Raw genomic sequence first — 19462 nt, forward strand, 5'->3', positions numbered from 1 at the left:
TAAAGATAAGGCATAACCTGCACCCGCTGAGTGCGGAATACTAACCGGGGATGTTAAGTACCCATGTGTAAGAGATATATGTACTGTGATATGAGATTTTTGGAGTCAAGTGTTAATGAACTTATGTGCATCAAAACGTGCTAATGCTTAGATTTTCAGAATGAGTTTTAAGAAAAGAAAAAGGTTTTACTGGTAGGTAGGTACTGCAATCCCATAATTTAACTGTGGTCATCTGATGGTAGATTTAGTAGACACATTAGAGTGAGTCTGCAGGTTTCTACAAAGTATCCGTAAAACACTAGGTAGGTATGTTACTTATATGAACATGGTACCCAAAGAAGTTTTAAATTTTATATGCACATAGCTGTACTTGGGTATAAGAAACTAAAAGCTTATACGCGTTAAAACTTTTATAACAGCAAATTATACCGCTGCTCATCTCATCTTTAAAAATAATATCAGCTAAAGCTAAAGCAAGTTCAATGAACAGAAGCATTATCAAATTATCATAATCGTCGGAGTTTGTGAAGTCCAACAAACCTTCTTCAAGTCGAGACAGCCAGTAAGCAGGCTGTTCAACAAATAGCCGATAGCCAGTACACTTTAAAAGTAATTTAATTAAAGTATTTAAACACGAGTTGACTGAACTGTATTGATTCGTTGTCGAGTTTCGCAAACAAAACTTTTGGAACTCGACGAGTTTCCAACGTATCTGTTTTTCGCGAAGATTTTGAGAAACCTTCGAAGTTTGTTTTAAAGGTGTACAGGAGGTATTTTTGAAGATCGATACTGAGCGAATTGTTCATCGCTGACGATGTATGGAAAAAGATTCCAGGAAAACCGACTTGTGATCCCAATAAAAAATGTCCTAACATTGGCCTGGCCTAAAAGGATTTTACATGTAAATTATATCTTCTAAGGAGTATTTTGAAAAAAAAAATTGGTAAATGCTCGACTTCTTTACAAAAAACTGGCGGAGTGGTTTGCTGATACTTCAAGTGACCAAGGGCTGGTTTTTATTTTGGTCAAAAGTCTTGCATCTAACATGGCAAAAACATAAATATGGGTAAAGTTAAGCACCCATTTTCCCTTACCAAATAAAATAAAAATAACCTCCATGGTGCCACCACGAGTAACTTCTACGTTGTTCAAAATCCAGCCTTAGACATAAAAGTACCATAGAATCTGTTATGTGCCGTTTTGGGGCTTACAACAATGGAATTTATTTGCAATCTACCTGAGACAGTTATGCAGCCAATAATGTATGGGAGGATCAAACTTTTACCTCGAAAGATGACCAGGGGACTGAGGAGAGGGACGCTCCTTATAAAAGTACCCCGACTAAGTTTCTTAACAAATTATTTGGCCAAATTCTTTCTCATTTTATGATTTAATACTGTTTATTAATTTGAACATAAGAACCTACTTGGTACGAAGAAAATGTTTTAATATGAATTTAATAATTTGAATTTTGAAATGAAATATTTCAGTAAAATGGATTTTAGTGTTTGATAGCTGGCTGTTGACGAATATTGAAAATGTTTATTCTGTAAACTTATAATTGTATAAAGTAAAATATTAAACATAAATTTAAATTCCGTAATAACAAAATTCCACATTTAAATATGAATATCGTATCCTCCTGTAAGTTCATTGTAGAACGATTGAATCGAATATACACTTTCTCGATTAAAACTGAAATCATATCGATTAACAAATAGTGACTAAAGGCACTGCGAATGGCACAATGCGCTTTATTATCGGAAATATCGGAACAATGTCTGAGATTTAATTATCAATCTGAATGAACGGTATTATCTGTGAGTCTGAATTTCAGCGTGTCTTCAGTAGATGTTCAGAGGAAAAATACATTTTTATACCAATCGATTGTGAATGAAAATTAAGAATGATTGAGAAATATGGAGATATGTTGTGTTATAACAGGAATTCTTTTAATGATCCCTAAAATTATTAGAATGTTTTATGTATGTACATAGGTAACAATGTTATGTATTGCATCAATGTATCAAAAGGTATTTAGATATCATTAAAATTGAAACTGTTAAAAGTATTTAAAGTTTGTTAAAACAGTTATCATGAAAGAGAATAGAAAGACCGCTTTCTATTCTCTTTAACCTTTCACACGTTTCGAAGGAATAAATACTTACGAAGCCTTCAATATGTGTTGCACAAGGCACAACGTTCTCTATTACATTCCATAAAACGCCAAAGATCAAGTGCCAGTGGATTCTTTGTCCAAAACTTGAAACCAAGAATTCCTCAGATATGTAAGTATTGGAATTTATCAAATACCTATGTATATTTGAATACAGCAGGTATATCAGGGTTTAATCCCTCGCACGCTGCCTAGCGGTCGGGAGCCATGTCAATAAATGTCGTCTCGTACATTTTACACTGAGCCGTTTCAATGCTGTATTTCATGCATGGAGAACAAAACTAGCGGAGGCGCCATAACGGAAAATCACCTAAGAAAGCACGCCAAAATGCGGGTGTGCGGGGGATGAGAAATGTTACTGTTTTCATCCTTATACGCATACTTTGGACCCGACCATTTTTTATAATAACAAAAATCGTTTACAGATGTCTTAAAGAACAAATATGTTTGAGTTGACTCGTAACTGACCGTTTTGGTCATGTCCAGTGTACGAATCTGACCTAGAAAAGGGTGCCTGACCTACCAGGATTATGTTATCTCCTTTTATCTTTACTCATTCCGTGATTTAATGCAAATATATTTCATGGTCGCCCTTGACATAGTATCCATTTTGCTATTGAAGTTTCCAGTTTTTGTTTGTTGCATGTATTTTGTTTTTGCATTAAGACTGGTAAGAAGTTAGTTTATTTGGTTTCGTGACAGTGATCATTGTTTTAATAAAGTTGTTTCGAATGAAGAAATTCTTGGTACCGAGCTTCATGTCAAAATAAAACGAAGGCAAGGAGAATGAGAGAAACTTACCTTTTCTTCACGACAGCGATGAGAATTATGTGCTGGGTGTTTTTAGTGCCCCTTATCGCTCTGAAACAAACATAAGTTCATTATTAATGATATGTTATATAACAAATTCTTAATTTGTCTATTGGATTTTGGAAATAGTGCTGTGTTCATATCGATTCTAATGCATTTCTTGGTCATAGGTGGAGCAATAGACAGGTCCTCAGCTATAGCTATATTTTCAGCTTCAGCAGTTTGAATAGCTACCAGTTCTACATACATATTATTTAACATAAGAACGTTGTCACACAATATTGTTATAAAAGAATACTTAATTATATTTTTTTAAGAATCAAGCGACGTTTCTTTATTCAAAAATTGTTCTTATATTTTATTCCACCTATTCATAAGAGTTGAAAATTCCGTCCTAGTAATACCAAGACCGATGGTACGGAAATGTAACCGGGTAGGCGAAATCACTTGCGAGGGACTCCATACTCCATCAGACTCGATGTAGCGAACATAATTCGCTTTGTACCTACACCGTATATGTACAAATGTACTACAGGTACATGTAAATATTGTACGGAGACGCAGGATTATGGATTACAAGTTGGCTCTCAGTGAGGCATTTTGCATAAGTTATTAGTTTGAGTTACAGGTATGTTTTGTGAATGTGTCAGTTAATTTTCTCAATTTTCTTGGAGACTGGGATATGGTATGCAATTGATGTACGTTATTGGAAACGATCTTGTACATTGCAATGTCCATTGAGTTTGAGTATCGACAAGGTTCGTGGTCAAGTTTGAAAGAAGAATCTGTTCTTTATTTAAAAGAAGAACTTTTATATTTCGTGTGAAGTAAAATTTAACAAAGACAAACCTCTTTTGTTTCCTTTCCACGTGACAAGGCTTAAAACCAAGAATATTTGTTATGATATCATATTGCAAAGGAGCTCAACTCTACATTGTTTGTGAAATAGGATTAACTGTGCCAAAACGAGAATAGTGTTATATTACAATACCCTACTAGCTTCTACTCTTATATGGCTGAATTATTTGGTATCTAACTGGCGAAAATATAAATAACTTGGTTTACGAGTCGGTCCTAATGGCGACAGAGGTCAATGCCCTCGCTGTTTGACAGATATCTAGAAGAGACTCCGGGACTCCATTTTAGGGACACGGTATATAAATAACATTTCGTATTCTGTGCAAATATACCTAAGCTTTTTTGCATGATTTCTTAGGCGTAGGATTTTGCTTCTATTTGGCTAAATGTGATTCTGTCTGTGTTAAAGTGGGTATGCTATTTGTTACTTATTTCATATATTTGGCGTTCAACGTTTTCTAGTAACGATAACCAAGGAGGTAAGTTTTTAGTCAGTAAGAGTCTGACGCTCCCTCGCCGCTGCTAACCCACAGCGGGAGGGTCATTAAAATTTGATGAATTTTGACGTCGTTAAAAAAAAAGGAATAAATATGGTTTGACATATTTATCTATACAAAAGGTGTCAGACATATTCTTCAGATTAGAAAAATCGTACATATTCTTTAGAAGTTATCTGGAGATAGAAAATCGGCCATAAGTGTACAAAAAAGAAAAGAAGTAAATGCCATTTCCGAGGGATAAAATTAATATCTCAATCACAGGTTCTATAATCGAATACACAAAAACAATATCTGATTTATCTGATAACCAGAATAAAATACAGGTAAATGAGTACCAGGTGCTCATCCAGGTAATGGGTTATTGTACATTCGTCACAAAGTAAATTCGCCATATTCTGAAAAATCCATACATTGAAAGTAAATTCGTCACATGTATAAAAAATATGGCTTATGTTTAACTGATCACCAGATATAGTAACAAATAGCAGACGAAAATAGTAAATGATCACCAAAATGAAACTCGCATTTTAATGTAAAACTATCACCAAAGTTTTAACACTTTGCTATCCTATTTAAGTGAAATTACTCCAAAATAAATCATTCGTAAGCCAAAAATAGTAAATGATCACCAAAATTAAACCACCATTTTAAAGTAAGATTATAACCAAAGTTTTTAAATTCTGCTATCCTACGCAGACGATATGGTGCTGCTGAGCCCCACAATCGGGGGAATAAGAAAGTTACTCACTATATGTGAAAGGTACGCTGAACAGCATGGGCTGAAGTATAATCCCACGAAAAGTGAGTTATTGGTTTTTAAGGGAAAAAATAAAAGCCCCTCATATATCCCACACGTAAAACTGAACGGGTTACCGCTAAACAGGGTAACACAATTTAAATATCTAGGCCATATTGTGACAGAGGATTTAAAAGACGATCTAGATATGGAAAGGAGCGCAGGGCGCTGGCTGTGAGGAAACATGTTGGCGCGCAGGTTTGCTGGTTGTTCAGCACCGGTTAAAATAACACTTTTTAAAGCGTTTTGTCAAATATTCTACACCAGCAGTCTGTGGGCTAATCATACACAAAAAGCGGACAGCGCACTGCGCATTCAATATAATAACGCCTTCAGGGCGCTGTTGAGGCTTCCACCTTACTGTAGTGCGTCAGGGATGTTCGCGGATGCGCACACTGATGATTATTTCGCGATCATGCGCAAAAAAGTGGCATCAGTGGTACGCAGATCGAGGGGAAGCAGCAACAGCATTCTGAAGGTATTTTCAGAAAGGCTAGAAGGGCCTGTTATGGATAGATTTATCAAGCTGCATGTTAGACATGGGACTTGATAAATCTTCTAATAATCCTGGATGTATTGTGTGTATTATTTTATATTATTTTGTACTTGTGTGTTACTACTAACATAGTTTGTAAGTTTGTACTGTTTACTAACACGCTATGGGCCGTCGATGCCTGAAAATAAAAGATTTTTATTATTTATTTATTTTAAGCAAAATGAGTCCAAATAAATCATTGTTATCCCAAAAGTAGTAAATGATCACCAAAAGTAGTAAATGATCATCAAAATTATACCAGTGTTTTAATATAAAATGATTATCAAAATTTTTACATCTTGCTATCCTGTTTAAGTAAACTGACTCCAAAAAAATAAGTTCGGCCTGATAGAATAAATGTAATAACATTTTGGGGACCCTTTGGGGGGGATGGCACGTTAAACTGTAGGTCCCGGCTGTCATTGAACATCCTTGGCAGTCGTTACGGGTAGTCAAAAGCCAGTAAGTCTGACACCAGTCTAACCAAGGGGTATCGGGTTGCCCGGGTAACTGGGTTGAGGAGGTCAGATAGGCAGTCGCTTCTTGTAAAGCACTGGTACTCAGCTGAATCCGGTTAGACTGGAAGCCGACCCCAACATAGCTTGGGAAAAGGCTCGGAGGATGAGGATGATTATGGGGACCCTTTTCCTGCACTAGGGTGGAAAATTGTCTATTGCATGCCTCTAACTAAACAGTACGATAAGAGTGTGTTTTCGAGTGAGTGTATTGAGAAACACATTCTTCTTCTTCTTTCTCCTGCCCTGTTCCCAATTCTACTTGGGATCGGCGCAATATGTCATTTTCTTCCATTTTCCCCAGTCACTCGTCATACTGACACTCACGCATGCATTGCAAGCCGGACACATAACTTAATATGGCATCATAATACTTTATTTGGTAATAAGCCTACATTTTATGGCAATCACAGTGACTTAATTAGGCAAAAATAATACATTAATTTAGTCGTCAAGAGTTGGTGATCATTTACTAAATTTGGTGGTCGAATACAATTTAAAGTGAAGTCGTGACTAAAATAGCTGGTACTATTACATTTTTAGACTTTATTTTTCTGGTGTTCAGTAGATATTTCTGGATACAAAAGTTAGGGTATCAAAGAATTTTTTGGTGGTCATTATATTTGTTCCCAAAAAATATGTGTAAACTCGTTATAGTTTCATAAGGGTTATTGTAAATTTGTCACAAATCCTCAATTCACATTTTTTTTTTCTTCAGTAGCGATAGCAAGCAAGATTTTAGGGCTCGATATATAAATTAATAAATATAATAAAGGAGATGGCCAAATTTTCATAGAAAAAAAACCCAGAATCGACAGCAATGAAATGGTTACCAATAGGTTCTTTATGATAGACCTTTGATGGTGCCAAAAAATCCACACTGAAATCCATGGGGTATAGGAGCTATTTCATATTATCGCAAAAATAGGTTATGTTGAATATATGTTGATTTTAAAGAATATTAACATCAAGGGACATAAAAAAGCAAGTAAACTAACATTATACAAGCCACTAGTAATAACCCCATAGTTTCAGAGTTGGCCTGGTGATTAAAAGGTACTATTATACCTTGTATTTAACCACTCCAGATACGATTAAGCACCGACCTTACCTACTTGGAGAGGTTTCGCAGTTACATGCAACCTTCACAACTGGCTATGAAATGTTTTTGGAGAAATTGTCTTTGAAAATCGCGAAATGTGACATTGTCAAATATAACAAATGACTTAGCAATGCAAAACGGTCCAATCACGAGTCTGCATTCAACTTCTAACGAACATCAAACAGTAAAAGTAAACTTTTTTGTGAACTAAAATCTTGATCGAAAAAACGTTATAAAAAGAGAACCCCATGGTTTCTAGATGATTTGAAATACTTTTTAAAATCCACAAATTATACTGAATCCAATCATACATATGAAGTTCCTGTCGACTCTGGGTGTTTTTTTGGCCATCTCCTTTGAGTTTGAGTTCGAAATTAAATATACTCCTGCACTCGCTGTCGCATCGTGCTCGCCCGTTCTCTGCATACATCCCTTTCTAACAGTATCTGTCAAAAGCATATATATAGTACGATGACATATGATACATGACAGGTGCAACTGTCACTAACACAAAAAATGGTGACCCACTACAATAGTATTAGACGATTATATCAATAGACTTAGAAGTTTAGTCATGCTTTATTTTAGTAGGTATCAAAGCGGTTTTTTTTATTGTAAATAATTAATACATCCTGCACATTAAAATGTCTCTCTACAACATCATTACAAAAACTGGAGAAAAAATATATAACGAGATTCAGAGAAATGAATACTAGAAAGTCAGAAAATACAAATAATTTTATACCTTTTTATTCATTACGGTTGCTATTTTATTCACTATTTATTTAAATTAAAGAATTTCAAATTTGATATATCCTTAAAGATGAGAACACGTCGATCCAAAGCCTATGATAAAGAATTGAAAACTATTTTGGACAATTACGATAAAATGTCTTTGGCTGAAGTTCTTAAAAAACTTTCTGTTTTGCAACATTTTAAAAAGATGTAACATTTAATTTTTTTACATAGTTTATATACTTATAAGTCTTATTATTTTTGTATTGTTATAGGCAAGTCAGCCACTCAGAACTGTGATTTTTACTTAGGTTAAGAAAAAAAAGTGATTATAACTGTGATGTAATTATTTTTCTTATAATTGTAATGTTGTTCGTAAATAAGCCACTAAAAATCTGTGATTTTTATGTTGTTTTTAGGTTAATGACAGACTTTAGCTGTTTTTCTTATTATTCGTAATGTTACGGGCATACCAGCCACTTGAGAACTATGATTTTTACGTAGATGTTAGGTTATTATATTTATCTATATTGTTGTTGGCAAGTCAGCAAGTCGAGAACTGTGATTCTTTATAAATGTTATATTAAACTAAAAAAAAAGATGTTTATGGCTGTGTTTTAATGTCTTTCTATTGTTTATCTTATTATTGTTAAGGTTTAGGCAAATCGTTCACTCGAGAACTGTGATTGTTTTATGTAAATGTAAGGTAAATCAATAACCTTGATGTGATTCTGAAAAATATATAACATTTTATTCTACTTCTTGTTTATTTTTTGTGCTATCGGTGCAAATAAAACCAATGTGACGAATTTACAATAAACAAAATTAATATATTGGAAATTTATTGTATAAATTAGAATTGTGGCAAATTTACACATACTTTTTTTCGTGACGAATTTACTTTATGACGAATGTACAACAACCCCAGGTAATTAGGTCATGGGCTCGGGGCGCGTGGTGTTTACGTAATTAAATCGGGTTTACCCCCCGTTTGGGGTGCGTGGTCATATTAAACCAGTATGTTGCAGGTGATAAAATGTAGTTACGTGTGGTTATTATTATTTTTTGTTTTAAGGGCAATGGTGTACTAGCCATTTGTTGGCTACGGTGGCTGTTCTCATATAAGGAGATTGGCTGTGCCAGCTGTGCAGGACATATTGTAGTGTAAAGCATTTAAGCAAGTAGGTGCACTCCTCGTCCCTTGCTAAGAGATCAGGCAGCAGGACCGACATTTACTTGCTCTCCGATGCGTGAGTAAATCAATCACTAACTTCCAGACTTGACTGATTTGTGAAAGTTTTCACTGCACACACAGTTGGAGAGGTCACCTCATGATTTCCCACAAAAATGGGTATGACGTATTGCATCACCAATTTATCCTTATACCTACATCTCTGAACAACTCACTTGACCACCCAACACTCCCGATGAGTGTGGATGTCCAGTGATGGTCCATCAGTCATGCCCACCTCATACATGACAAACATTTTATTGATTAAAAGACGTCAGAGATATAAATTCCAGTTTCAATTGTCTGTCTATACTAATATTATAAAGAGGAAAACTTTGTTTGTTTGGTTGTAATGGATAAACTCAAAAACTCCTGGACCGATTTTAAATATTCTTTCCTTATCCTTCTTTCCTTATTATACCATTAGAAAGCTATATTATCTGCGAGTAACATAGGCTATATTTTATCCCGGTGCGGGCTGTAGTTCTCACGGGACGCGGGTGAAACCGTGGGAAAACGGCTAGTTATTATATATAATATTATATTTCGTATTATTTGTATGTACCTAGATTAAATATGTTTCTGAAGAGATATCATATTCAGATTACATAGCTCAAAGGGTTACCATAAATAAGATCGGTTTGAAATTGAAACTGTTTTTGAAGTAGGTACGTTACAACCCACGCAGAGGTATTAAATACAAATATCCCTTTGTAACTTTATCTAATAATCGTGTCTTAAGTTTCATTATGGTGCTCGATATTTTGGTAGTAATAGGTAACATTAGCTTATGTTTTGGTGAAATATAGTAGAAGATGGGTATGGATAAATGGATGGAGAGCCGAAAATCGATCTCAGTGGCGTGCACTTGGAGAGGCCTATGTCCAGCAGTGGACTGCGATAGGCTGATGATGATGAATAATGATGGGTATGGATAGATGTTTTATCTCATGAAAAGCGGTCGAGCTTTACTGGTGGGCTTGAAATGTCATTGTATGACTTGGCGAATCGGTCACTACTGAGCGCAAAGTCAATATATACAAACAAATATCAAAGTCAATTTACATGTACATTAACACACAGAAGTATAGATAAATCGCTTTCGTGATACAAAATACCTAAAACTCGGTAAACCCACGGTACAGCTGTGCTGATGCACTTTGCGTGACTTGGCGAATCGGTCACAACTGAGCGTCTTCGAACTTATGGATTAATGGATACAAAGTCACAATAATACAAAGTCACACACACAAGTGTAGCTCACCCGCTTTCATGAGACAAAATATCTATAGCTCGGTAAACCCATGGTAAACCTCTTTACACACCGCCACCATATATTATTTCGTCCCCCCTACTAAGTACTTGTACGTAGCCATGAATTCAAGTAAACATAATCACCCAGGTGAACCCGAAATTCATGAATAAACATTACGTACAAGTTTGTCGCACTAACAATAAACACAAATAACTATTTTCGCGCGTATTTGCGCGTAACGTCACATTGTTACCAGTGTTGCCACGCGGAATTTCATAATTACCCTTAAAGCGAGGAAGTTAGAATACCGCAAGGCCTCAAGGACGTACAATATTAATGAAGTTTTTAGTTATCTTATACAGTGGCTGAATATTTGAATATTTGTCTAATGTTTTGTGTAGTATAATAGTATTATTATCTAACTATGAATTTATGTAAAATATATGGTAGACTGAAAATTTTAATATGTTGTAAAACAATGTAGTGCTTACTGAAACTAATTAACCCATCATAATTGGAATTTCGAGAAAAATAATATTGTAAACTAATAATGTTTTTCAGTATTCAGCCAGTCTATAACTAGCTGAAACCTGTAAACTGTGAATAAATTACCTAAACGAAGTTTATTTTCAATATAAAGTAAATGAAGAAGGGCTTTTTCAAACTGACTATAGTACATTGACATTCTGATTTTCATAATGGGGTACTATCTAATTACTTTGCTCTAAAACTATTTAGTTATTATTGATATTCCAACAACCAACAGAAAACTAGCTACAAAAGTTAAATACTAAATAGGTTACGAAATGCGAGCTAGGTATCTGTCAGTGGCGCGTTTTGTTTGTGCTCACGTTCCGCGGCTAGTTGCGAACTGTGAGCGTTGAAGTATTGTGTGGCGAGCAGAAAAGTTTCCTAGCCAGCGAGAGCGGAGTAAATAACGTTTTGTTGTCCATTACTATTGAAATTGGTTAAAGTTAAATTTTATATGGGTAATTTTACACAGTTAGGAAGGTAACTTTGTATTTCTGTTACGTATTTGCTCTCTCTTTTGTACTTTAACTGTCATATTAAGACCTATTTTCAGAAAAAGAGTGCACACTTGCAGGGATTTACAACTGAGCTTTCTAATGGCAGCAGTTAATATTATACAGCCAATAACATTTCGATTTCCGATAATACTTAACCGACCCAAACCGCAACAAACATAATACAATAACTTCAAACAAAAGTACGGGCATAAAACGGCCACTGAGCCAACCCGGAAATTACTACTGCGGGACTTTAACAAACGCCAATGGGTAGAAATTACCCCCTCCAACGTCGGCTGGATGCAAACAGAGGGTTGGCCTGTTTCATTAGTTAGTATGGGGTTACCTGTGACGTCACACAGCCTTCTCTCTAATGAGTACTTGAACCTCCTTCAGAATAGGTTATTGACATTATTGTGTGCCGAACAACGTGATTTGTTCGACAAGAAGGTGTTTATTAAAGGCTCAGGATTAAGACTGTTGAGGGTCAGATATTGGTTTCCTGTACTACTGAGTATTGCGATGGAGATGTTTAAAGCATTATTAATCGTAGATATCTTAGAAGTTTAATGTTGGGGGACTGAAAAATAATATGTATGTTGAAATATCAGTTTGAACGTAATAAAAATGTTGCTAAAATGCTAGCAGAGGACTCGTTGACGCGAACCTACTTACACATTTTTGGTAGGATTATCTAAGGAGAAATAATATATAGTAAATATGTATTAAATACATGATTTATTTTTAAGTTCTACAAATGTAGAAACAACAGGTTATCTTATAACTACGCAAAGTTTAAAGATACAATTTTAACTTCCATCTAATAATAGTAAGAAGTTTTAATTAAAACATGTTGATACAAATATAGCAGTTTACGATTCTAGTTTTATCTTAGAACTAAAATAACTAATTAAACTTAGTACGTGGGAGTTATTTATTCCTTGGTGTGTGATAATCTTGTCTTAGATGTCAACTTTGTTTGACTTAGTAAATTGTAGTATGAGCTAAATTAAAATAGATATATGGCTCTTCAATAGATAATCCTATGATAGTGAAAGCTAAAATTGGGGGTTGAAAATTTCTAGGCTTTTTAGTTGGACATAGTTTTTTTTGAAGCTTACGTGACTTTACATAAAAACATTATTTTTTCCACTACTGGTACAGTCTTCATGCTGACAAAGAATGATCGCTAATCTGAAAGCTTGGGGCTATTTCAGACTTTAAGGTCCAGGTTTCCTCAACATACATTCAGAGGGTACCTACTACCTACATAATAGCTTAGAAAAGTTACATCATTGGCAGCTAGACATAGGAACTTTCGATGATGTTATTTAATATGATGCTAATTTAAGTAAACGCTACGGCCAATACTTATGTTGTTTGACAAAGAAAAACATACAAATAACAAAGATCAACTATTTAATTAACACACCTCTATCAATCGCTTAACAAATTGGGTTCTTATTCAAATGGCGTTTGTTCTTGCACTATTGAATTGTGTTGGTTCAAGCAAATCAATTAGAAAGGTATAATGGAAATAGCTTTGTTCTGTGAACAATGTCAGAGTGACCGTGTCATCGCTTCGGGTTCAAAGTTGGTCCTTTTGGCGTTTCTATTGATTGCATTATTATAATTAAGTTTGTTATTGATTAGTAATTTTCCCGCGGTTTTACCCGCGTCCCATGGAAACTATTGCTCGTATCGGGATGAAATATAGCTTATGTTACTTGGGAACAGTGTAGCTTTCTAACAGTGAAATAATTTTTCAAATCGGTTCAGTAATTTCTGAGCTTTTAGTACGTACGTACGTTGAGTACAAATAATGAAGCAAAAAAATGGTTCCTCTTTATTTTATTACTTTGAATATAGAATGATGTAGGATAAAGGTGTTGCTGGACTAAACTGTTCAGAAAGATAAAGTTGCCAGTGGTAAAAAAATATGTAGTTTTAGGGAGTATTTTTATAATTACATAACTACTAACGAAGAAGTTCATATTTCATAGCGCTTTTAATTAAAATCCTAGGTACAAAATTAACAATCTTAAGACCAAAATAAATCACCAATCCTATAACAAACTTTCACTAAAACGTTCAGAATCAAACTTACAACGTCCAAACGTATTACCTTGCAAAATGAATACCCATAAAATGTTATGACCGATCGTCAGTCGTTAGAAATTCAATCTAAATTCCAGTGGCTAAGATGCAAATTGCTCTGGAGCTATTAAATTGCAGTTATAAGCAAGTTACGGGATATGACAGGGTCATCAATTACCTTTGATGGCGATTAAACATGAATTGAAAATGTGAAACTTTTGAATATATTTTTAAAAGCTTTTTGTGATAAACATTGTATGCGAGTGATGTATCGAGTAACCTACACACTACAAACTTTTAGTCAGCCGATAGTTGGTTTGGGCTCATAAATAAGTGTAAAGATGTGAATGGTAATAATATGCCTATTGAGTGAAAACTTTGGCTTGAAATAAGATTTTCTTTAAAAATAAGCCAACTATCTGGTTAGCTGTCGGCTGACTGCTTAGTCTGTTATGTTCATTCACTTGTTGACTACTTTATTTTACTCTATGAAATTCTTCTATAGGTACTTCTTTCTCTAGTCTTCTTTACAATAATAAATCGAATATCATGAAGAAGTGTCATCGTACATCTAAGTATAAAATATTATTAAAATCATCAGACCGATGATTTCTGAAATCGATTTCAGCAATTACGTGTAAAAGCATTTCATTAAGTATCAAACCACACGATTTAATATGAATGACAGGTTTATTCGGTAAAAACGAGTGCTCTGCTTTTAATCGGACTATAATTTGAACTGAGCTGGACATTTCAGTATTATAATATTTATTCGTATTGTAAACGATTGCAGTTATGGAAATTGATAATGTGTTCAATTAATTTCGAAATGGTGTGGGCTCGTTTTGGAATTTCTAGTATTATATTCATGTAAAAGATATTTTTGAATATAGTTTTAGTGTCAACAGTTGCGGTTAACATATTTTCCATGGAACTGCCACTAAAATAAACAGCAATTAATCCGATGCGATCAATTAATATGATGTTAATTTTGAAACATAAACTAGCCGTCCAAAAAATCGGATACATATTGAATAATCATTTATATGTAGGTAGGTGGATACATGTCAAAAATTTTTCCACTATAGGTACACCACTAGTAGATAACCATAGTGCAAAAACAAAGGCATTACTCCGTCCCATGGCTGCGCTTGCATGTCGCGGTCGCATGCATAGCAGCCTGATTGCGTGCGCCTTCCATTATAATTGAAAAAAAAAAACTTGGTGCACGTCCAAAAGCGGTAATTGTGGGCTTTTCCAGGATTCAGTTTTATTAGCAGTTTATAGCATGGAATTTGTTTATGAGCATTAATTTTATTGTGAGTTAACTGGCCTGCAATTTCTGGAAGTTAAAACCTACTGAGCAAGCATGATATATAAAAATCAAACGGTAAAAAATGATGAGGAGAATGATACAAAACAATCAAAAAGATATTAAGAAGACGAATTTGGTACATAAAATATTTAAAAATGGCTTATAAAGTGACTACTTATATGTATACAGTTTTCTGCTTTTTACTATTCAGAGTAAAACGTGGGAGTGACATACAATTCCCAAAAAATATTACGCAGATTAAAAATCACGAAAATCTTTTGACATCTCTGACAGGGAAACATTTTTTGTCACATAAAAAAGAAGATGAAAAAATCTCATAATCCACTTACGCGACGCTACGGCCATTTGCAATGCGCGTTAATATTTAAAAAGAATTCGGAAAATTGTCACTAACTGACGCCATTAATATTTCACATAAACAGCTGTGCTAAAAGGTTCTCTTTTCTTTTAACTTTTAGTAGAAAATTGCGATGAATTCACTCAGGAAATCATTGCAAGTTATGGAAAGTACTTATGAATCAGAATTAAGAAACCATAAATGAATGAATGGGTTAAAAGTTTTCTTGATTAAATGTCGATTCGACGTTGAATATTCACAATTGCTCCTCTATTCTGAAAGTTATTAACTTTAGGTTGCTCTATGAAATAATAAAAGTACTCGTATATGTACAAATGTGGGTTGTATGTACTTAAACATACAAATCAATTCAGCAACAATAAATAACCTATGAAGTTAGGATTTCTACCTATACGTGTCGGATACTTATATGAAAAATATTAAATCTTGGCAATATGGCATTTGCTGTCAACGTAGACGACCTAGTACCGTACAAAAATGTAGGAAATGAAATGTTTGGAATAAGTGTTGGAACATAACATGTGTATGTTACGTACAAAATGGCGACGATTTCCCGCCAATATTTTGTTGAATGTAACGCTTTTATGTGACGTCTGAGTGACTATTTGAATAATCTATGAGATGGCATCTTACCATCCAAATCGTTCTAAGTTTGGATTACCATAAAGATTTTTTGGTGCCAGTAAGATTTTCTGTCAATTTCTTTAAAGGAAGTACCGGTAATCTCAGCAGGATTGGACGTAACAAAGTTGTCCTCAACGCGAATTGAATTCCAAACCCTCGGCTACAACTTCATGAAAGGGATAATACATTGAGGGCGTTAATGGAAATCTTGTGTGGAAGGGGAATACAAAATATTGGGGCGAATCGTGACACAAAACCTCCTTTATTTGCCCATACTGACGGCCGTAGTGTACTCGAAATTGACCCAAATATAGGTTACACAATAACGCGAAAAATAAACAAGTGTATCTTAGACCTAAAAGGCTATTATTTGCGTACAAAATAACCGAATAAAAACATATTACATTGGTAAAAAAAATACCGAAATAGAATTTCCATTTCACAAAGTAGGCTTGAAAATAACATTACTGACACATTTGAATGTCAAAAAGTAGTTTAGCCACCTGACACAAAAGTGAGGCTGAAAATAGCGTGTTCTAGAATATTCCAAGGCTGTGGTAGTTTGCAGTAGACTGACAACGCGCTCATTATTCTATCAAAGGTAATGGTCTGAAATTAGCTCCAAGTAAGAGGCAATTAGCAATAATCGATGGGCTAGTTGCCCGGGAGATTTGGGCATTAAATACTCCTTGATGTAAATGATATGGAGCCAACGACTAAATTCTATCTAAAGAGTTTTCTAATCTATGGGAAATTTTTGAAGTTGGGTAACGTTTGCGATTTATTAAATGGGAAATATAGCCTTAATTTTATATTAATTAGTGGCCTCATTTTATGAGAAGTTAAATGAACCTACTAAAAATATATAAAATAGGGTTTTTATTCAACCTTTTATCTTATTTCCAATTACAGTTAAGTAAGACTGAGTAAAGATAATAAGGAAACCGAAATCAAATTAAATATTTAATCTAGTAATGGAATATGATTCTTAGAATTAATTACATTTTCCCAATCCTCTCTATTTATTTAGACTTATTTGCAAAACAAATACCTATTTTCTTTTTTAGAGATACTTACTTAACTTTTTACTTTTAAAATGTTAGAACCATAAATGAGAAATCCTTGATAAATAATTCAATTGCTCCATATTTATTAATGGCCCATTTACAGATGACAGAAAGAATGCTAATGACGAAAAAGTGATGAAGATTAAACAGAATTTAGCGAGAACTCCGATGTTCATCCGATATTGAATGAATCTGATTCAATTTCGTCCAATTACGTTAACTTTTGAAAAGGTCTTGTAACATCGGAATTACTTTAGTTGAAGTGTGAAAGTAAGGAAATGATTTGCTTTCATTATAATTTGAAGGAATGAAGGACTGGGTGGAAATAAAATATTGTACAGAATTATTTTTCATTTAAAGAATAGATCAGTCTACACCTTTGATTATAAAACTTAGGTCTACATTTATGCACTGTGTTTTTGGAAATCTGTCGTGTAAACCAAATCTGTTTACAATAAACTTGTATAAACCCTACCCGTTCTAGAAACCACTATCCAGATTAAATTGCCGTAGTTAGAACACAGCTTTGAATAGCGACAAATTCCGGCCAGATAACGGGTTCGGTGCTGATCGAAGATTGCACTAAATCCTCCTGAAATCTAAGTTTCAGTGCACTGGTTTACAGGCTATCTTTGGCACCGACCAGGGAAGAGTTTGATCGTAACTAACTGAAGTTACGAACAAAACTTATAATTGCTAGAGCTATTAAAAGTTTGATTTAGCATCGATAACAGGGTATTGAAATTGTGCCAAGATTTTGCAAAATATTAGTGCTGTGACTCAGTATAGGTATGAGTTACGAGTCTAGTTGAAAAGTGCCGTTAACACGATGTTTTGTGAACCGAGTGATGTGACTGTCTTTTGTTATTTACTACATACAATTTAGACTTTTTTGTGAGAGACACTGATATAATAGCTAACAATGATGACTGCAAAACAGAAAAAGAGAGAGGCAGAAGTTGAGTGCATTTATCTGAAGACTAGCTGGTGCCCGCGACTTCGTCTGCGCAGGTTTAGTATTTCGAACAATATGTTTACAAATTGTAGCCTATGTGTTATTCTGATGTATAAGCTATATTATTGTGAAGTTTCATTAAAATCCATTTAGTAGTTTTTGCGTGAAAGAGTAACAAACATCCATACATCCATACATACAAACTTTCGCGTTTATAATATTAGTAGGATTGAGCGGTATGACAAACGTGAACATAGGCTTATGCCTAGAAGCGGACTAACTTGTAATAGGCTGTTGATGATAATGAACGCGAAATAAAAAAAAATCATAACAAATGCAAAGAAATATTTCAGTCAATCACAGCAAACTATCAATATCACTACACCACATAATGCAAAACAAAAATATTTGAACGAATCTGTAGCTTTAAATAAACGAGTGGTGTTGTCAACATTCTGTATTCGTGTAAACATTCAATATGGACTCCGAAAATATTGGGAGAGCAAACTTTGAGCGAGTTTCGCGACGATGGATGCGACGAGTGCTTACAACTATTTATTTTTGTGTCCATTATATGGAACGTAGGTATAAAAAAATTTCAGTGGTCAATTTTTGGTCGAGGTAGTTATACTTTTTTACATCAAACATTCGCTTTTTAAGACTGAATTTTAATGCAGAATAGTCCGTATGTGATATTACCGGTTAAATATACTGCATCACCTGACACACGATTACCGAAATCAAATCTCATGCATGGTAGGTACCTACTACATGGTTTACTTCTTCCTTTCTTAGAGCCAGTTTCTTCATCAAAAGTAAAAGCCAAAGTAATGTTATAAAGTAAAAGTAACGGTCAAATTCGTTTTTTCAAGGCTAAAGTAACAGCAAAACAAATAGATGAAACGAATTTGACCGTTACTTTTACTTTATGTCACTACTTTGGCTTTTACTTTTGATGAAGAAACTGGCTGTTACCATTATAATAAATGCAAGTTAGAATATTATAATAGGTATAGCTATTTTTGTGAATATTTCCACATGTGATACCCATATAGACAAGGTCAAACACATCGCAAGTCTTTCCCTTCATTGCATGTTATTAATTGGCGCAATGCACAGCGCGACGGACGCAGAAGGGCGTAGCTGCAATTTCTAATGAATAATGACGCTTCAGTGTCGCGCCGACTTTCAATGCATGTTTTCACTATTTGCGAAACTGAAAACCTTTGAGCGTCCAAAGGCTAGATAGATAACCACTTTTCATTAAAAGACCCGATGGACTGGATAGCTCGTCCTGCCAAACATAGTCACCAAAAGTGGAAACTAGGATCCCCCGCAACAGTATTAAGTTTTGGACGTTAAAAGCTTAACCCTATTACAGTTTTCAGTCCATACATAGCTATAGAAGGTTGTTTATTTGCAAGCGGGCGGGCTGGCGTGCACTTCAATTTGTCGGTGCGTGGTGCACGTCACGGCACGTCCAA

At 34.5% G+C, this 19462-nt stretch overlaps 1 protein-coding gene across 9 annotated transcripts in view; it reads right to left on the minus strand.

The window, feature by feature from the left end:
- Window positions 1-19462, minus strand: part of Pde8 (Phosphodiesterase 8) — a 218165-nt gene that overhangs the window by 37160 nt on the left and 161543 nt on the right. For all 9 annotated transcript variants that reach the window (XM_049845226.2, XM_049845227.2, XM_049845231.2 and 6 more), the window contains one exon: window positions 2978-3037. In XM_049845226.2, coding sequence (XP_049701183.2) covers window positions 2978-3037 — 60 coding nt within the window. The remainder of the gene's footprint in view (window positions 1-2977; window positions 3038-19462) is intronic.

This window comes from Helicoverpa armigera, chromosome 15, assembly GCF_030705265.1.
Source record: "Helicoverpa armigera isolate CAAS_96S chromosome 15, ASM3070526v1, whole genome shotgun sequence".
Taxonomy (NCBI): Eukaryota; Metazoa; Arthropoda; class Insecta; order Lepidoptera; family Noctuidae; genus Helicoverpa; species Helicoverpa armigera.